The sequence below is a fragment of the Pogoniulus pusillus genome, chromosome 2 (genome assembly GCF_015220805.1).
Source record: "Pogoniulus pusillus isolate bPogPus1 chromosome 2, bPogPus1.pri, whole genome shotgun sequence".
Classification (NCBI taxonomy): Eukaryota; Metazoa; Chordata; class Aves; order Piciformes; family Lybiidae; genus Pogoniulus; species Pogoniulus pusillus.
Window position 1 is genome coordinate 14,661,694 of NC_087265.1, and position 19,691 is coordinate 14,681,384.

At 44.4% G+C, this 19,691-nt stretch overlaps 1 protein-coding gene across 2 annotated transcripts in view; it reads left to right on the forward strand.

The window, feature by feature from the left end:
* ADCY5 (adenylate cyclase 5) overlaps nucleotides 1-13,478 on the forward strand; it is a 240,927-nt gene extending 227,449 nt beyond the window's left edge. For both annotated transcript variants that reach the window (XM_064157052.1, XM_064157042.1), the window contains 9 exons: nucleotides 297-413; nucleotides 1,927-2,091; nucleotides 3,537-3,712; nucleotides 7,073-7,099; nucleotides 7,918-8,050; nucleotides 8,871-9,134; nucleotides 9,472-9,676; nucleotides 10,443-10,567; nucleotides 11,903-13,478. In XM_064157052.1, coding sequence (XP_064013122.1) covers nucleotides 297-413; nucleotides 1,927-2,091; nucleotides 3,537-3,712; nucleotides 7,073-7,099; nucleotides 7,918-8,050; nucleotides 8,871-9,134; nucleotides 9,472-9,676; nucleotides 10,443-10,567; nucleotides 11,903-12,031 — 1,341 coding nt within the window. In that variant the 3' untranslated portion in view covers nucleotides 12,032-13,478. The remainder of the gene's footprint in view (nucleotides 1-296; nucleotides 414-1,926; nucleotides 2,092-3,536; nucleotides 3,713-7,072; nucleotides 7,100-7,917; nucleotides 8,051-8,870; nucleotides 9,135-9,471; nucleotides 9,677-10,442; nucleotides 10,568-11,902) is intronic.
* Nucleotides 13,479-19,691: the final 6,213 nt, after the last annotated feature.

Sequence of the window (19,691 nt, forward strand, 5' to 3'; positions counted from 1 at the left end):
TTGCTTCTCATGACAGGATGGCCCTGCAAGCCATGCTGTCTCAGCTCAGAGAAGCCATCATTCCCATCAGCTGGTGAGCCAGCTGGGCCTGCTGCCACAAGGCACTCATGTTCCTGCGCACCCTTGTCCCAGAACCACCATCTCCTGTCACCATTCTCTAACCCCTGTGCTGCACCTGCACAGACACCAAGCTGAAGGATGTGGGCAGCTCAAGTACAGGTTGTAGTCTGTAAAACAAGCAATGCTTTTACCTATATTTAATAATTATTTTCTTTTTCCTTTTTCCCTACATGCAGCTTTTCCCAGCTCCACTCCAGGCTCTTTCTAGGAAGATTGTACAGTCCAGGACCAATAGTACCTTAGTTGGAGTCTTTGCCATTATCCTGGTTTTTCTATCTGCCTTTGTCAACATGGTATGTGCACTCCTTCCTTTTCACCCACTGGGCTCTGCCTGCCTTTCTTACTGGTGCTGTGCAATGCCACCACCCTTAGGACCACCGAGTTTAATGTAACCCTGCCTGATGCTTCCAGCGTCTGAGCTCACAGAAAAGAAATGAAAGTCTAAGAGCTGCATTCCTAAAGACCATTATATGCCTGGCACCAATTTGTGCCTATGTTCTTTTCTGGTTATTTAAATGCTTCTGCTCCAAGTACAGAAGCCAAGCCTGAAGCTTACCCCAGCATACTCCGAGCCTGAAGCATGAAGGGGCAGCGTAAGGCTGATGTGTCATTTATTTCCAGTGCTGAGTGGGAGTTCAGTGCTGACCTTCTGCATGGTGCTGCACCCTGCTCCAAGCGCAGTGGTCACCTAGCAGGAACTGTGAAGATTTTGCTTTGAGTGCACTTTTGGCTCTAGCTTTGCATGCAAAGGCTGCTGCTGATTTCAGACACAGAGAAAGATGGACTGTTCTCTAGGACCCTGTGGCTGCTGCTTTCTCACTTGTATCTATGCTTGAAGGCTGAATGTACTTCGAAGAAACTGCTTGAATGTTCTCCCATATACATTGATTTCATGTTTTTAAGCAATGGGGATGGAGGGGAAGAGAGAAGGTTAATGCCTTGAGCTTGGAGGTAGCTAGAAAGACTTCACATGCCCCTCTGCTCCCCTCAGTTATGGCCTTAGCTCGGGCAGTGGTGATTTTCCTGAGCATGGGGAGGCTTAAAAAATAAGGCCCCTGCTTGCTCTTGCCTCAGTTTCACTATACACATAATAGAGAATTAGGAACAATCTTGTGCTCTGCGGAGGTACTTGTATAGGAGATGCTAGCTCAGTGGCATTGACAGCCTGCTGCCTTCCTCCATAGTCACCTGCAAAGAGCTGGTGCAGGTTGCTTAGCAGAAATTAGAGTTGTTTGGTTTGGGTTTTTTTTCTGTGTGTAAAGCCTGATTCTTTGCATCCATGAGCTGCTTCATGTAAAACTTAGCAAAACGTTCAGAGACCATCAGAACATGCTTCTGATGATTTCTTGCTGTAACACAGCACATCAGTCTTTGAGCCATGCTGCTAAAGTCCTCCCTCTAGAAGGATCCACAGCGAAAGCTTTAGAGATGGCAGCAGCAAGTTATCAGCTCAGAAATTCCCATCAGCAGAAACAGAGCAACAGCAGGACCTTATCACAGACAGCAGGATGTATTTTTGTGATATCTGCAGCCCCTCTGCCTGTGACCTCTAATACAAAAAGTTGTGCATGAAGCTGAGCACAAAATTAGCCTTCCAGAGTGCACAGCCTGGATTTTAGTAATTAATATTTGGGGTGAGAAAATTCATAGCCATTCCATATGCAGTAAAACATAAATTGGCCATCTCATTTTGCACAGTGTACCCATTGCTACAGCCATTTCCAAGGGGATCTTTAAGTAATGCAGACTATTTTGTTTTCTTACCTTTCTTTATGCCATTGAGTTTAACACCATATTTTTCTTCAGTTCATGTGCAGCACTGTGGATCTTGCCAGCTGCATGGCTGCAGAATACAATATCACTCCTGATCAGGTGGACATATGCCTTATCAGCAACCTGACTTCCAACTACAGCCTGGGCACCTTGCAGGGATTCTGTGACAGTCCTTTGCCCAACTGCAACTTTCCAGAGGTATTGCTTGGAAAAAATGGATTGTAGAGGTTGAACTGAGAAGGGCCTATAAAACCTGTGTTAAAAATCTCAGTGATTCAGAGGAGAGCAAGGCTGCTCATGACTGATGTTGTAGGACTGACACAGGCTACTTACGCACAAACTGAAGTGTCTGAAGTTACTTATCATGAATTCACATTAATGTTTTAAGTTCCTTCAGGGCTGAGTATCAGTAGACCTTTATAATAATTGTTTGATCCTGCTTGTAGCAGAAATGACCTTTCTCCATGTAGTCCTTAACGCTCTACAAAACCGCAAGTCATTTCAGAGGAGTCTGTGGGTGCTCAGTGTTTCTTGAGAATCAGTTCACTGAAAAGTAGCCTTGTCATAGCTTTAACCCCTCCCTCCAACATTTTGTGTCCTGATGAAAAACTTTGCATCTATATTCTTTCACTACATGTAGTCGGTTCTGTCCTCAGGCAGGTTTGCAGTCCTGACAGTGGCCTGCATCAATTTTCAATCCTACCTCTTCAGGACAACTTCTTTAAAGAAACCAAAAAAAAACCCAAAAACCAAACCACCAAACCAAGGATTGATTGCCTCAGGCATCTGATAGAGTTTTTTTCTTGCCAGAAATAGGCCTGTCTGGACTGAGTGGAAGTTTACATCTTCACAGATTTGATAGGAGGAGGGTGATGAGGTGGATAACCTGCCTCTGCATTTTACACCCTTGCATGTTTTCTCGGGAGCCATAAATGGCACCTGCAACCTACAGTTGCATTTGAAAGCACTGGCATGGTAAACATTCACCTCTCAGAGTGGCAGAAGTTGCTGCCCCACCACTCAGGTGTGGCAAAGGCTTCACTACCACAAACACACACACACTTCTGCAACTGCTATCAGAAAAAAACTGATCATGGCCTTGACCGCTGGTAGAAGTTTGTTCAGCATGTGTGTTGCTGATGGATTCGGTGTGTTACATAGGCAAGGACACTACTTTCCAGCTGGCCTAAGTCTGTGCTGGTGGTGCGAGTTGTTAGTACCCTTGCTTCTATGTATTGTGCAGATAAGCAAATTTGAGTCCAATATTTGACCTTAACGAATGAAGGATTCTGCACTAACTGGATAATACTTTCTGATAACTCAGTAACCATATCCAGGGCAAACCTACATCACAACCTTGGGTGTAGAGCTGCAAGCCCTATGCCTCTTGACTGCAAAGAAAAGAACTCCTGGTGAAGAATACAAATTTTCCTTTCCATAGGGTCAATTTTAACACTTAGGTCTCCTGTAACATGAGATAATCCCACAGGCAGCCTCAAGTCTACATGTTTGGTCAGCTCAATTACATAACTCCCAGTCCCTTTCTGTCCCTCTGTTTAGCCTCCTTTGTTTTCTGTTTTGATTTATCCAGCTGACATTCATCTCTCTTCTGTTTGTTTTTTCCCCTTTTTGTCTTTATACAGTACTTTACCTACAGTGTCTTATTGAGTCTCCTGGCCTGCTCTGTGTTCCTTCAGATCAGCTGTATTGGAAAACTGATCCTTATGTTAATCATTGAATTTATATATGTTCTCATTGTGGAAGTGCCAGGGGTCAACCTTTTTGACAATGCAGATCTCCTGGTTACTGCTAACACCTAGTAAGTGCCTTTCACTTCTGAAATCTTCACCTAATTTCTTTCACCCAATGATTTCAGTGTGGCATTAGGTGGAAGGAACTGCTGAGGCTGTGCTGCAAGCTAGGCATGTGCATGATACCAGGGAAGGTATGGCTGTAAACTAAAGGCTTTGTCAATGCTGCTCTCCACCTCTAAAGAGTGAGAGAGCACAGTTCCCTTTAAGATCTTTTTAATGTGGAACTTGATTAATGAACTATCTATTAGTAACAAAATACACCTGGAATCAGAGTGGATCCATATTTCTTTTTGTTCTAGAAATGGGGAGCTGTATTTAGTCATTCTCACTTCTGCTATTATGCTCAATGTCATTTCTCAAAAACATAAAAAAGAGCCTTCAACAAATTTGAGCTGGCTCAGGGACACAGTAGTGAACCACCAAGATGTTCAGACATCTGCTGTGTTAAAACCAGGCTGAGGTGGTGAAATGGTGGAGTTTGATGTTTGGCTAGGGATCTCCTGACAATTGCTGTTGGACACCTCTGCCTTTAAAAAGCCAATACCACATCTGGTCTCAGCATAATTCACCACAGAAGGGCCTGGGCTAAGTGGGAGTTGCCCTTTTACTTACAAAACGCAGTTTCTCATCACCAGGTCACACATCAATCGTGGTGGCAACCTCCTTCTGCTGACATGGTTGCCTCTCTCCCAGGGAAGGAAATTTGGCACATCTGCAAACCCACCCTCCTCTTCAGGTTTAATTTCTCACTAGGAGTTGCTTTGTTGTGTTAACTATTTGTTTTGGTGATTTTTCCTTGTAGGCAGCAGTTGTACTTGAAATGTGAGTCAGTGAAAGCATGAAGGTACCACAATGCTAGGAGATACAACGAGACTTGCCAATAAGGCATATGAGATCATCCCTCTACTAAGGAGTGAGAAGGCCTAACCTGGAATACATTTACCATTTTGGGGCAAGAAGGCAGTTGAAGATAAGGCAAGAAGGCAGTTGAGGATAACAGAGAGCCCAGAGCAGCAACGAACAGTCAGAAGTCTAGAAGGCACTGATTGAGGTGAAACAGTTGTCAAGAATGATAGCTGTGGTTGCTCCTGTCTTGAACAGGAGGGTAGTTGAGAAGACACCCATGGTCCTTGCCAGTGCTATCCTGTAAGTTAGGAAATAGCTTGTGTAGTTGCTTGTGTTTCTTGATGGTCATTAACTCCTTCAAGCCAGATGCACCTGGTTACTTCTGTCCTTCACATAAATATTCCATGATTTAGCATTCCTGTGTGCCTGCTAATAATTAATGAGGTATGGCTTTTATTGCCATTGGCAGTAATCACTTAAATTGTTTTGGTAACTCAAGTGAATGAAATGATGTAGGAAGCCCCATGGAGCTTTCTGTGGAGGTGTGGGGAGAATGAGATTTCTTTCCTTCTTTTGCAGATGTTACACATTCCAACAGCAGAAGCTGGTCAGCATTTTCTATCACAATTAGAGGAATAAAAGCATCTTATATCCCAAATATTATTTCATGTGCTAAGGGAAATTACACCTCTTAGAAGGATCATTTACATAACTTCACAATGGAAATGTCAGTAATAAAGTGGGGAAGGTTAGCGTCTTTGCCTGAAAATAGCTTTCTGTGATGTCACATTGTCTCTCACTGAATAGCTCCAACTGTCCAAACAGCTCCATGGACAGTTCTTGTCCCAGTGTCTGGCAGTCTATATTGTGTGCTGTGGGAAATGGGAGCTCAGCATGTAGCAGAGAGAGATGTACCATATTGTCCAGCTCATACTAAAGGAAAAAAAGCAACATGACCTCATACTAATTTAATTGGGTGCCCTTTGTAGCCACATAATTAGTGTCTGCTCTGCAGCCATTATGGTGCTCTGAATAATTGAAAGTGATGCAGATGTCACTTCACAGTCCTGTGTACAAACCAACCCAGCGTGCAGGCAACTGAAGGGCTGATTATGGCACTTTGGGAACTGCTAGACATGGTGGCAGCAGCACAGCAGTGTGCTGAAGTGTAGCTGGGTGCACTTCCACGTGTAGAAGATAAACCAATGCACTGGGTTTAAAGATATGATGGTCAATGTAATCTTCTCAGTAGAGTTGCTACATAGAGGGGCCCAAACAGCTTTGGCCAGTGATTTGTTCATCCAGCTCCTTAAGCTGTTCAAGCTGCTCTTACCTTGTGCAGAAATCTATTTAGCCAGCTTCTCTCTGTTAGTGTGGGAGTCACTGTCCCCAGGATTCCCAAACGGGTTCCGCATCCAAGCACACATGTTCAGTGCTGGAGTTGGCCAAGGGGCTGGGCGATAGATTGTGTGCAAGGCAGCAGTGGGTTACAAAATCCACATCAGAAGAAATTACATGCTAGGAGCTGCAGAAAATGTCTCAGAACAAACAAGGTTAGCAAGTTACTATGCCTTCAGTTCTTTAATTTTATGCCCAGTTAGGCTGTTTCAATTTTGATTATTTGTGTCTCTGATTCTATAGCAAGAGATTCCCTCCAGTCCCAGAAAACTGTGGCCTGAAGCTCTCAAGACGACTGTGAAATTCTCAGGCTAAAGACGTATCATATTAGTAAGCCTGCAAAGCTGTAACTGCATCAATGACACTACAGTATTTTACCACTGATCTCTTTCCTTCCATTTAAATAGTGTTTTAGAAGGTCCATGTACATGGCTCTCAGCTACCTAACACTCCACCCACACTTGAGAAGAAACTCAGCAGCATTAAGCAATCAATCAGTTAGGAACTCAGCTACCTACCACAGAACTCCTTTCCAGGCTCTCCCCGTTAGAGAAGCACTCCCTCCATCCTCTGCAGCAGCTCTGCTTCGCTTTGCAGTACTGCCAATAGAGACCCGCATGAGGGTTTGGAGTGCTCTGATGTGCGGCAGAGCTGGGGGCGAGCAACTTGCGGAAGAAGGGGTAGCAGTAAAGAAATGAAGTGCATCTCTGTAGTAGAATGAATGGGGACTAGAGGAGCTAGCCCTCACAAGGTGTTAGCCCAAAGCTTTCTTCTTTAGATGGAGTTTCCCAGCCCGACCTCTAATGGAGTAGTGATGGATGCATACGCATTTGCTAAGCATCCCGCAATGACATAAAGATCCCAGAGGATTCTGACTCTTGATGCCTCTTAAATAGCTTAACCACATGAACTATGTTGGACCATCGCTCCACATGTCTGAGCGTAGCTCTGACCGTCTTTTTTCTCCTTCCCCCGAAGCTTTTTATCGCTTCCTGCTGTAAAAGGGCTTTAGCCCCACGCAGCGTTAGAGATGCCACATTGCAGAGGTGCTGTTGAACGACCGACGGGCGAGTGGAGGGAACATTTACTAACCTGGTGTTTGTGGTTTGTTTTTTTTTCAGCGTGTCTGCAAATGCAGCGTTATCATGGTGAGTCACTTTGGTATGAATCGTTTTTCATGGGGTTTTGCTGGTCGGCAAGGTGACAAGGTGCAGTATCAGCATGCTGATTCACCAGCAGTGCCTGATAGTTGACTGCGTCAGTGTGAGCTGGTAAAACACAGTCCCAATGCCCTAAGTGGACTGGATATTGCCTTGTATGTATAGCTACTCTCTGGTCAGATCATGCTCTCTCCTCTGAGACTTTTGTCAGTTTGCTTTTTAGAGCATCTCACAGAGCTTACTAAGTTAAAGGTTTTATCAAAACAGTATTTTCCTACTGTGTAACTCTGTCATTTAGATTTAACCAGGTTTCTTTGCTAGCTTGTCAGAAGGGACTGGAGCCTGTCTTAGTGCTCTCACAGAATACTTTAAAAGCAAAGGACAGAAAGAAGTGACTAACTAGAGGAGCAGTGAGTGTAGAACATTTCCAGTGACATGAGCCTGGGGAAGCCAGTGGAGGAGACAGTGAATCCAGCCTGCAGAGCTGCCAGCATTTGAGTTCTGCCAAGCACAGTGGTGGCTGAGCAGGTGTGGCCACTCTCTAAAACTATGGCTTTGATACTGACTTTAACTCTTTTTAGGAAGTTGGATTAAATGTCTTATTTCAAAGTTCTGCTTTAGAAACCAGCCAAAGTCCTCAGGTTTTTGCAGATAGTATTTGTCCTTTTACCAGTGTGTGCTTTGAGGGGAAAGAAAAACACCTTTTCTTCAGAGGCTGGTTAGTCTCCAAGTGGGTGGTGGGGAGTGTGGCTGTGTGTCTCCATGCTGACACCAACTGGGAAATTCTGCTCTTTCGTTGGCTGCAGCTCTCCAGTGACAACACGAGTTGCACTGAAGATTGTGACCCCTGTCATCATTACTGTCTTTGTCCTGGCTCTGTACTTGCATGCCCAGCAAGTAGAATCCACTGCAAGGCTTGATTTCCTCTGGAAGCTCCAGGTTAGTGGCTTCTTGCTGTGTTGGAGTGGTCTGCAGAGAGAAATCAAATCTGGGTCTGCGGTCAGATTAATCCAGGGAACTCTAAATGCTTAGAGTTTAGCTTAGTTACCTCAGCCTAGGTGCATCCTAGGTATGTCCTTCCTGAAGCTGTGCTCCCATGTGAGTGTTAAACCCAAACCCACATCCACTGGCACAGAAAACTTGGTGTTTCCCTTTGCACAGACACACCTCCAGTACCACAGGAGACATGGGCTTTACAGGCTGGTGACAAGTTGTCTCCAGAGTGTCAGAAGAGGTTTGGTTCATGGGTTCCATAACTGTACTTCATGACCATCACCGCACTTCAGCAAACCAGGATTCTTTTATTTCACCATGTGAGCATTTGGGGGGGTGCAGGGAGAGGACTGTAAATGTATGCCAGTCAAGCAGCCAGACTTCAAGCAAAGAGGAGCTGCCCTTGTCCTCCTCCTGAAACCTGAGTGCTTGACTAGGCAAGCCAAATGCGTGTTCTTGTGGGTAGTAGGACTGTGGTGGAGTTCCTCAAAAGGAAATCATGTCCAGGTTATGCAATGCAGACCCCAGAAATATAACACTGGACTTTGGTGTTCTCTGTGCCTGTTTTTGAGTACATGTATGCACATGGACACAGACCATCTGCCACTGCAAAACACCTTTCCACAGCTCTCTGGTTCCGCCCTCCTTTGCAGTTTCTCCCTCTCGCCTGTTTTGTTCTCCCTGGAAGCTCATTTTCAGCTTTTTCCCCTCTCCAGAGGAGTCAGCAGAAGAGTAAGCACGTCACTGTCTTTCCCTCCTAAACTAGGCCACTGAGGAGAAAGAGGAAATGGAGGAGCTGCAGGCCTATAACAGACGCCTCCTCCACAACATTTTGCCAAAGGATGTGGCAGCTCATTTCTTGGCTCAGGAGCGACGAAACGATGAACTGTACTACCAGTCCTGTGAGTGTGTGGCTGTCATGTTTGCCTCCATCAGCAACTTCTCAGAGTTTTACGTGGAGCTGGAGGCCAACAACGAAGGGGTGGAGTGTCTGAGGCTGCTCAACGAAATCATTGCTGATTTTGATGAAGTAAGTCACATAAAATCTGGATGGGCAGAGTGAACTGAATCAGTAAATTTAATTGAGCTTTGCTGAGCTTTTGAAAGAAGATGGTTTACTGAATCCTTGTGCCATGGCTCGTTTCTTCTTGCTCTAGAGGTTTTTAATCTTTACCACACTAAAATCCCTTTTTTTCCCTTGTTGTCTGTCTGAATATCCAATCCCCTTTCTTCTTATACTTGGGAGTAGTGGAGCCTCTGTCCAGTACTTTGTAGTGCTTGTACCAAGGGAAGACACATGGCAAGGACATTACCACCATGTTTATGTTTGACAAGGTTTATTTACTTCTTTTGGCCTTGTGAAACAGATAATCAGTGAAGACCAGTTTCGGCAGCTGGAGAAGATCAAGACCATCGGCAGTACATACATGGCTGCATCAGGCCTCAACGATTCCACGTACGACAAGGAAGGGAAGACACACATCAAAGCTCTGGCTGATTTTGCCATGAGGTTAATGGACCAAATGAAGTACATTAATGAACATTCATTCAACAACTTCCAGATGAAGATAGGTAATGTCACTGTGTTTACAGGATGAACCGAAGGGTGGTGGTCATTCTCAGATAGGAATTTTATGGAGAGTAAAAACCATAGATGTTACCTTAGCTGTACAGTGATGTTTGGTATCTTGTGCCTGGTGACCATTCTGGACTCTCTGAAACATCAGAATGTTTTTTTTTTTGGGGGTAGCAGCATTATCACTGAAGCTCCCTGGAGAATTAGGAGTAGTTGGGCAACCAGCCTTGGCCTAAAGGTCTTACTATAGCATGGGCTCATATGATGATTGAGTTTGGGCTCATTTTGTCTGTGCTGTGCTCTCTGCCTACACCCCCTGTGGCCCCTGGCTCTGTCATTCTTGTACATTAAATTGCTTTCCAAGTCAGGGTGTAAAAAGGGACAGGAGAACAAGAAGAAACCTGAAGGTGAAATGTGGCATTTGTGCTGGATGACCACTGGGCTGTTGCTTTGCAAGCACTCACCATTACAGCAGCTGTGTGCTGACTTCCAAGTGAGCAGTTTGCTTGGCAGCCAGATGGCAAATAAACCTTACCATGTTATATGGCTCTGGACTGAGCAGATCCATGCTGTGCTGCGAGCCAGGCCCAATGAGTCAAAGAAGCCAACTTTTCTTTCCCCCCAGTTTGGCTGGAGCTTTTCATGTCAGGGTAAAGCAAAGCTAGAACCAATGAACCTCAGAATGTTTTTTGTCTGGAAAAAAGCTTGCCACGTGGTTGTGTGATGGATCTGAGCACTGTGGCATTTGTCCTCTCCTTCCAGGCCTCAATATTGGTCCTGTTGTAGCTGGGGTGATAGGAGCACGCAAACCCCAGTACGACATATGGGGCAACACAGTGAATGTAGCCAGCCGGATGGACAGTACAGGTGTGCCTGACAGGATTCAGGTGAGGAGTTTACTGTGAAACTTACACTGCCAGCCCTGTATCACTCATGGGGTTTGAAACCTAAAACAGGGCTGGAATTTTTGTTTCATTTTCATTTTATTCCTCCATGTCCCACATTTACTTACACAATACTAACATAAAAACCAATGGGAGAACACTAGTGGCACCATCAAGGTTTGCCTTTCAATCTTGACTAGTTTTGCAGCCCTTGGTCAAAAACTTGCAGCTTAGTTGTGGGTGGATTGTTGAGCTGAGTTTCCTTCCCCGTGTGGCACAATGCCACTGTGAGCACAGTCCTCCTGCGGTACTCTACAATACATTTCTCCATTCAAAGCCCTGTAGGTGCTAGATGTTGTGAGGCTAACAAGGATCCAGACATCAGCAGGACAGGGATGTACACCTAGAGCGAGAGGACAGTTTAAGGGGTTAATGGAAACCATCTTGTAGTCAGCTCCTTGGCCTTCAGACAGTGACCTTTCCAGTGATTCAGTTCCACTGTCCTGCTTTTGCTGAGGCCATGCTCACAGTAACAGAATGGCATTCCTAGAAGGGCTATGGAAATAATGCAGAGTACCTGGGGTAAAACCCAAGGTGGGGAGCTGTGCTGTTTCTTTCCAATTAAGCTGTCTGTTAACTTTAGATTTCCCTGTAGGATGTGCCATGAATAATTTTAATCTCAGTTAAGCAAATCAGCACAGCAATGTTACAGGACTAGGACACCAGAAACGTAAATATTTAAAGCCACTTGAAAAGGGGTGAGAAAATACAATGCAGTAAATGTAGGAATGCATGAAACTTGGGTCTTTAAACTGCAGTTGTTCTGCAGCACAGGTGATTCATTTGGAATGGCAGCTGCAGAGGAAATTTGCATGCTGGCTAGAATCTTCCATTAGTTCAGTCTTGCTTATGGTCTTCTGCCTTCATAAAAACGATCTCCTGAACATCTCCTCCTAAACTGTGCATCCACTGAGTAACTCCTAAGTTACCTTTGAGGCATTTTGAAATAATGTTTAACCTGTTTTCCTACATCCACTGCAGTGATCCTGAATTGCAAGGTGCTTTTAAAAATGTGATCCATTGTTTCTTTTTGTCCTGTGACCCCGATGAAAACTGCAAGGTTGACCCTGGGTTTTGTGTACCACATGTGACTTCTGTGGTTTTCTTCAGTTTCTGAAGGTTGTGTTTGTTCTGCAACCTTTTATAATAAGCAATCAATATGCAAAATCTGACTGAGAAACAAAATAGTTGATCCTACTTTAATGTCACTCCAAAGGCAAATGAAAAGGCCACGTGGAAGGCCTGACGAGCAGCCACTTACTCTTGTTTATTCTGCAGGTAACCACAGACATGTACCAAGTTCTAGCAGCCAACAACTATCAGCTGGAATATCGAGGGGTCATTAAGGTCAAAGGCAAAGGAGAAATGACCACCTACTTTCTAAATGAAGGGCCTCCAATTAGTTAGCACCAACTGCAGTGCCACTCGCTGACGGAGTCTGCATCACACAAGGCTGTGAATTGCTTTTTGGCAGCGAAGCGGAAAACGCAGCGCAGTTGAAATTTCACACCGGGACTCTAGAGCCGGTATCAGCAAACTCTTTGGCCACTCGTCATGAAAGGCAGTTGAAAGAAACGACCTTGGAGGTGTTCCTGGCTGAGTGCTAAGTTGACCAAAGATGTGTACTACAGAGTTCACAGATAGGTAAGACGTGGAGGTGGAATTTTTAACCAAGGCTGCTACCACAGGATGATAGAAAGAAGCTATTTAAGTATTTATTGACGCACCACATTTACTTGGTTGAAGGAATGTATGATTCACTACAAAGCATCATCTTGGAATGGATTTCTACTCCCATCATGTTTCCATCCCATACTGCCAGCTATTTGAAGTGTACCACTGTGCTTTTATTAGCTGTTTTGAATGGGCTTTCAGAATTGACACCTGCTGCCACAGCACACGAAAAGGCCTTTAACAAGGGCATCAGCAACGTTTTAGTGTGAGAAGACACCAGAGCCTGGACCCCTCTTTTCCTTCTTTTACACGGCTACCAATGACTTGGTCTTCTGCGTGGGGCTGGCCCATCTGATGAAGGAGAAGACTGAGATAAAGAAAGATGGCTCTACAACCATATTTATTAAAAAGTCTTCTGTGCTCTTCTTTGGTATCTATCAGTTTACATGGGAAAGACTAGATGTAAACAAGGACATTTTGTGGCGGGGGGGACACGACTCCCCTGAAATTTGTTGTGGGGTTTTTTTTGTATTTTTAATTTTGTAATATTGAAAACATGGAGCTCTAACAGATATACCAAATTCTATATTTTGTAAATTATATATAAACTAGGAGGCAGGCTGTCTGTGCCAGGGTGTGGTGGGAGGTGTATATAAGCTGTAGACTTTGGTGTAATTGGGTTTGGGGTTTTTTTTGTGCTTAATACTCTGAACACAGACTTGGCAGTTTTCAGATTATCACTATACAATCAACCAACAGCAACCAGGTGAGGTTCCAGGCTGAACCAGATGCATTTGTAAACGAAAAATCCAGAAAAATCTACAACCCCAAAGAAGAGGAAAAACCAAACCATGGTACTTATTCCTTGCAGCATTCAAGCAGAGGCTAGCATCTTAACAAATACAGCCAAGAGTGCCAGCAAATGAGGGAAGGTGTGTGAGGCCCTGGCAACCCTTGAGGCCTGATGCTGCCTGCTGGTGGTCCTGTCCTGGCAGGGGGGTTGGCTCAGATGGTCTTTCAAGGTCACTTCCAGCCCCTCATGTTCTGCAATTCTGATTCGATTCTGTGAAATGGAAACAGGACCTTTGCGTTTTAGCTACTGAGGTGGTATCAGTCAAACACATCAAAACGAGCTCGAAACAAATCTAACTCTAACATAAGCTCTTACAAGAAGGGGGGGGGGGGAAGCCTATTGGAACTTTTCTTGAAAAAAAAACTTCATAGTCTTGATAGAATCACAGTGATATGAGAGGTCTCTGATGCTGTAACTGCCATTTGACACTGCAAGTAGCTATGCGCTGACTTTCCGGTAGTAGACATTTCTTTGATCCGAGTCACAGACTTCCCCTTTTCAGGAATTAGATGATCTTGAAGAAAAAGGTTACAACGGCTGGCAAGTGTGTGTATATAGGTGGCTGACCTTAAAATATATACAGTGCCATTGATACTCTGTGGAACATCTTTCTCACTTATGATTTCTGTACCTTTTTTAACTCTTGAAGAAAAATCCCTTGCTATTTTAGTAAAAAAAAAACAGACAGAAAATAATTTTTAAAGAAGCTCTATTTTTTATATTCTATGAGGGGAGAGTTTTGATATTGAATTTGGCTAGCACTAAAAATGACTCCAATCTTTTGACATTTAATAAAGTTCTTTTCCACTCTTCTCAGGGCAGAATTATTGTAGTACTAACAGCTTAATGATTGCACTATGGTGGTGGTGAGTTGTTTTTTCCTACTCGACAACGGAAGTGATAATCCATGGGCCTGTTTTAATTACTTTACCATATTGCTAAGCATAACCCAAGCATGAAGCCATTTAAACTTGAGCTTAAATGGCATCGCCCCTCTCCTTCTCCCTTCCACTAGGAAACATCTCCAAAAAGTATAGTATATTGACTTCTGTAAAACTGCCAAGTCTGCCCTTGTACTATACTTTTGCTCCTTCACATCCTTCCTAGTCTGCAAAACACCTACGGTGCATCACACTGTTTTGCCTTTGTTCCCCTCTCCACCTGCCATCCCTTTCACTCCCTCACTGAAGTTCATTACCTTCATGCCATACACCTGGGTTTAGGTTTGCTTTCTGCTTTAAGAAAGTCTGCAGTCTTCTTAACTTTTGATTCATCTTATGAAGTTGTGTTGTCAATGAAATTTCAAGTCCCCAGTATCTCTAGCTGTGATTGTTGACAGTGTGTCATGATCATTTCAAGGGGTATTCACACACTCTTTACTCTGGATCTTGCAAAAATGGATACAATTATGATTTCCCATGGAAATTGAAATCTATTTAAGTAATTTAACTATATTAAACACTGTTTCACTGGTGAAGTGTCTCTGTTTTATTCTAGCTGCACCTGGCTAGTGAAGCGATGCAATGAAGTTGTATAGGAGAGACTGAACCTGCAGGTAGAAACATCCCATTTTTGCCTAGCGCTGAAGGATGGCTAGCTGCTTGGACCACACACCACACCACCTGGTACTACACAACACCAGTTACGCACCATCAAGGGCTTGGCTGCACAGTGAATCTCCTCTGGGTCCTTCCTGTGCACCCACTTGCCTTGAAATGCTAGCTTCAGGCTAGGCAAAGGAGAGCCCCGTTCTGGCTCAATGTATCAGTGTAACTGACTAGTTGACAGCTTGTGTATTTTAAACAGCTCATCACCTGTGCTTCAGCATTCCCCAGCTACCTTGGTACCTGCCCTGGAGGCAGCACTGCTTGCAGATGCATTTTTCAGTCTTCACAGGTAAAGGCAACTGCTACAGGTAACGCCACTGGTTTGCACAAGCCTGACTTGGAACTGAGAAACAAAAAGCTGCAGTTCTTAACTGACCATTTTCAGCTGAGGAGACATTATGCCAGCAACTAAGAACCGCAAGACCTACAGTCTGTTATTAGTCAGGGGAGGGTTTGTAACCATACTGAGAACACGTCTGCATGACAAAAGTGCCAGTACCAGTCATCAAGAAAGATGAAGAACTACTTAATACTTTGTATGGTCTCCTACATAGCCACACAAACAGCAGTTAGCCGTTGGACTTCATGATCTCAAAGGTCTCTTCCAACCTCAACAGTTCTGTCATTCTATCAAACATCACAGAGCTGATGAAAGCAATTCTTGAAACTGTCTGGAGAAGACTACTCTGCAGGGCCCAGAGGCCAGCAGCCTCCAGTGCTGTGCCCTCTCCTTGAAGGTGCTGTACACACCAACTGGCTGAGTTGTTTTTCCTAAACGCAGAAAGCATTTAGCTGCTTTCTCCAAACACAAAGCTGGCTGCATGGAGCACACATCTGGAATGCCCTGCATTCCTTACGCTGCCAGTGTCCCTGGCCTTGCTGTCTCTGATGATACAACATACATGGACAAGCATCTGCCCAAAAAACTATGCCCAAAGGCAAGTATTTTCATTCTGTTAACCTTCCTGACCGCTCCTCAGGGCAACATTACTTCTAGTTTGACTGAGGGGGAGTGCTGGTGGGAAAAAATAGCTTGGGATGTAGCCTGGAAAAAAGCAGTTCAGCTGCTTTAAGCTGAAAAATTCAATTTCCATTCTCTTGACCCTCTCTGTCCCAGACTTTTCAATTGAAGGATCCAGAAGCAGGTGTCTGGGTGGGCAAAGGACAGGACTGTGAACACTGGGTTTCAGGTGGGATGGGGGTATGGTGGCCAGCAGCATTTTCCTGCCATCTGGCCGCTTACTGAGGAAAAAAACAAACCTGTGGTTTTTTTTAAATGTCCCTGAGCCTGCCCTGGCACTTTGCTTGCAGTGATGGTGGCAAGGCTGCACTGGTGGTGCCAGCCCTGTCCCCGTCTCACACTGAAGGCTGGTGCAGAGAGGAGCTGGTAAGCAGGTGGTGGGTGCTCAGCGGGAATTACCTGTAAGCAGCTGGCCCCAGAGAACTTCTCTTTAAATGCAGAATTGCAGCTGCAAGTAACTGTTGCCATCTACTGGAAACAGACCTGTGCAGCCTTAGTCGGGTGTTGTCACCACCGCGGCTGAGCAGCCTCACAGGACCACGCTGAGATACAAAACCCCCTTCCATCGTAAGAGGGCAAAGCATGTCACAACCTAAAGGTAGGCAGCCACTCCTTCCCGAGTAACTGGTTACATGCAAACTATCAAATGCAACTTACAGATAAGCAAGAAATTATCATCCCAGGCTGTGTGTGTGGCATCATCATCCAGCCACCACCACTCCCCTGCTAGCACAGCAGGACAAACCCGTTGTGTAGAGCAGCTCGTTCTAAGAGGAGTCAAAGAGCATCTGGCATTATGAACCTTGAGTCCCACCCAAGCCAGGACAGAGCCATTACCAGTGATCCTGCTGTGCCATCAGGACAGTGATTTCGAAGTCCTTCCTTTGTTGAGTGGGTAAGAGACAAGAATCTCTGGCTCTCACTACTCAGGTATACTTGGTGGTCTCCAGTCCTTCAAGTGACCATTGTCATTCAGTCTGAAATTAAATACAAGCTAATGGTCACCCTACCTCTCCTTTTCACTTGCTCAGCAAGAAACAGCACAGCCCTGCCTGAGGATGGGGAGAGATCACCAGGCAAAAGAGAGCCAGAAGGCTCCCTTGATGCCTCCCACTAGGAAGCAGAGCTTGCCTCAAGTTTCCTGTAAAATGAGAGAGGTGCAGTTTGCATCCTTAAAAGGGCAGGAAGTAGACAGATTAGAGCTGGCTCTGGAAATGCTTAATTTCACACTTCACGTTGGAAGCAGGCACCATAACTTGCTCTACTAGGCAACAGCAGGAACCCACCTGATAAAAGTCTTTCTTTCTCTTGCAGCAGCTTCAATACAAAGATGGAGCTTTCAAGCTTTGCATGGAGCTTGACAACTAGGGCATGTTCCTAAGCTCTGCTCAGTCCACAGGACAATAGGCTAATCCCACGTGTTCCTACTGCAAGCTGAGACAGACAGCCAGGTCACAGCTTTGCAGGCCATACCAGCACCAGGTACCTCTATAGTACCTATAAGGCTCCCTCACTAAGCTCACCTTAAACCTTCTGAACATATACTTGTCACCTACTTGCCCCAGGAGGTTCTGTCTCTGAGGAAGAAAGACTCCATAAATGCTCCAGGAGATCTGAACAACTTTTGGATAGCTCTATAAATTCAGGGTGGCAAATGATGGTGCATCAATTAGCAAAATTGCTCCATAGAGTTCATTAGTAAACAATCAATAGAACTGATGAACTACAACTTTGTTAAGTAAAAACAATTGGTACAAATCTAGTGAGACCATTTGGCCCTACCAAAATAAGCAGTACCTGTAATATCTGACCAGCTAGGACTGAACTGCACATGCAGCTGGATGCTCCAAGGTTCCTCGGACTCCTGTTGAGAGATCAGCTGAACTCTTGTCAGCAGAGGGCTGCAACTGCCCCGGAAACATTCAAGGGCAGGTTGAAGGGTTTTTGAAGGAACTCAATCCAGTTAAGGATGTCCCTGCTCACTGCAGGAGAGCTGGACTAGATGACCTTTAAAGGTTTCTTCCAACCCATACCATTCTACGATTCCACATGGAATCTCTCCAGAAGTAACTTGTATCTATTACCTCTTGTCTTTTCCATGTGACTTACTGTTAAAAGGGAATCTCCACCTTCTTTGAAGCTACTCTTTAAATACTGGAACACGGTCATAAGGTCTCTGCTAGGACTTCTCAAGGCTGAACAAATCCAGTTTTCCCAGCCTTTTCTCCTGTGGCAAGCTTCCCAATCTTTTGTCTTTGTGCCTTTTCCTGGACCCTTTCCAGTCTGTCCACATGTATTTTGTATAGCCAGGAACAAAATTGAACACAGTATTCCAGGTATGGCCTGAAAAGTATTGAGTGGGAGATAGGAATGAAAGGCAGGAGGCTGAAAGGCAATATCCCTAAACAGATGTTCCTGAGTCTTGTGATAAAATGACTACCAACATATTACAGAATCCCCACTGAATGCAAGTAACCACAGTCTGCAAAAGAAGCTGTTTCAACCTCTAGTTCTCTGCTAGCTATGATACCACTAAAGCTCACTTCATGTAGCACACACATTCACCCCTTCATAAAAGGCTTCATACTTTTCTACACCACTCTTTCTCAATATATAACATGTGAGTGTTGGTCTAAAAGTTTGCCAAATTTTTGGCCACCCCTTCCTACAAGTGGGTGTAAACAGTGAGATCTTACTCAAAGAAAAACATGGCATCGTGGGTGTTGGCTGGATCCCTTCCAACCTGAAAGACAGCTTACTTTACAAACACAGCGTGAAGTGGGCTTGGCTTCTACTAAACCACACAGAAAAGCCAAGCAACTACAAACAGCCTTGTGCATTTCAAAGTGCGGTAAGACCTGCTGTTCCAGAGAGCAGTCATCCTTGCTAAGGTCATCTTCCTAAACCTCCTAACTCAAGAATCTGGTAAAAGCAGCAGGGAAGCACCCAGCTCTGTTCGTATAAACAAACTGCAAATCCTGCGAATCAGCACTGCATTTTCACCTCGTGTATCTTGTTCTGTAATGTCTCTCAAAATTTCAGCAAGTTCCAATATTAAAGTAAAATTAAAGGAGTGTGTTCAAAAGCCATGTTTTTAGCACCTAGCAATATCAGGTAATGAAGTACAATCATGCTTATTAAATTTTCCTTCTGAAATGGGATTTTTATCAGTGCTGTAAGAAAAAAAAAAAGAGGCAAACAAAACCCTGTCTCCTATGACATTGACAGCTGCATTTCTTCCTCATACCTGCTAATCAGCAGTTAAACAGCAGCAGAAGTGGGATGGAATAATGGCTCCAGATTCTAGGACAAAGGACGTTCTTATTCCTTAAAAATATATCTTTAGGCATAGCAGGGAGAAAAGGTGTCTCAGAGAAAACAAGAATTGCTGCCAATATACAAACTGAAGAGAGGATGCAAGAGTTTTTCGTGTGCACAACAGCTTGAGTTAAAAACTAAGCAGTACTTCAGGCACTCCTAACAGCTTCCCTGCCTATCAGTGGAGACAAACTGAAGAGACAGGTGTAAGGACTCTTCCAGACTTTGTAAGCAAGATAAAAGCTGCTTCTATATTCAAAAGACAAATAGCTATACCTTTTAATCATTGACTTAAAAGGCAGAGGACTGCTTTTCACTTTTGCTGATGTTGAGTTTAGGAAGGTGCACTGAATGCTAAAATAAGCAAACTTTACCTCAACCCTGAGGATTTTTCCCTCCTGTCTGTGTGGAGGGAGAGGGGCTTGTGAGAGCAGGCTGTGTTAATGCAGGACACTACATCTATATTATGGCATCACAAAGAACTGTCACATAATTGTTAAAAAACCCAACCAGTGATGGTGCTACTGTATGTTTGCTATTCTATCTTTTAAGTGTTTGAGGTTTGCTAGTTAACTTACCAATTTCAGGATACAC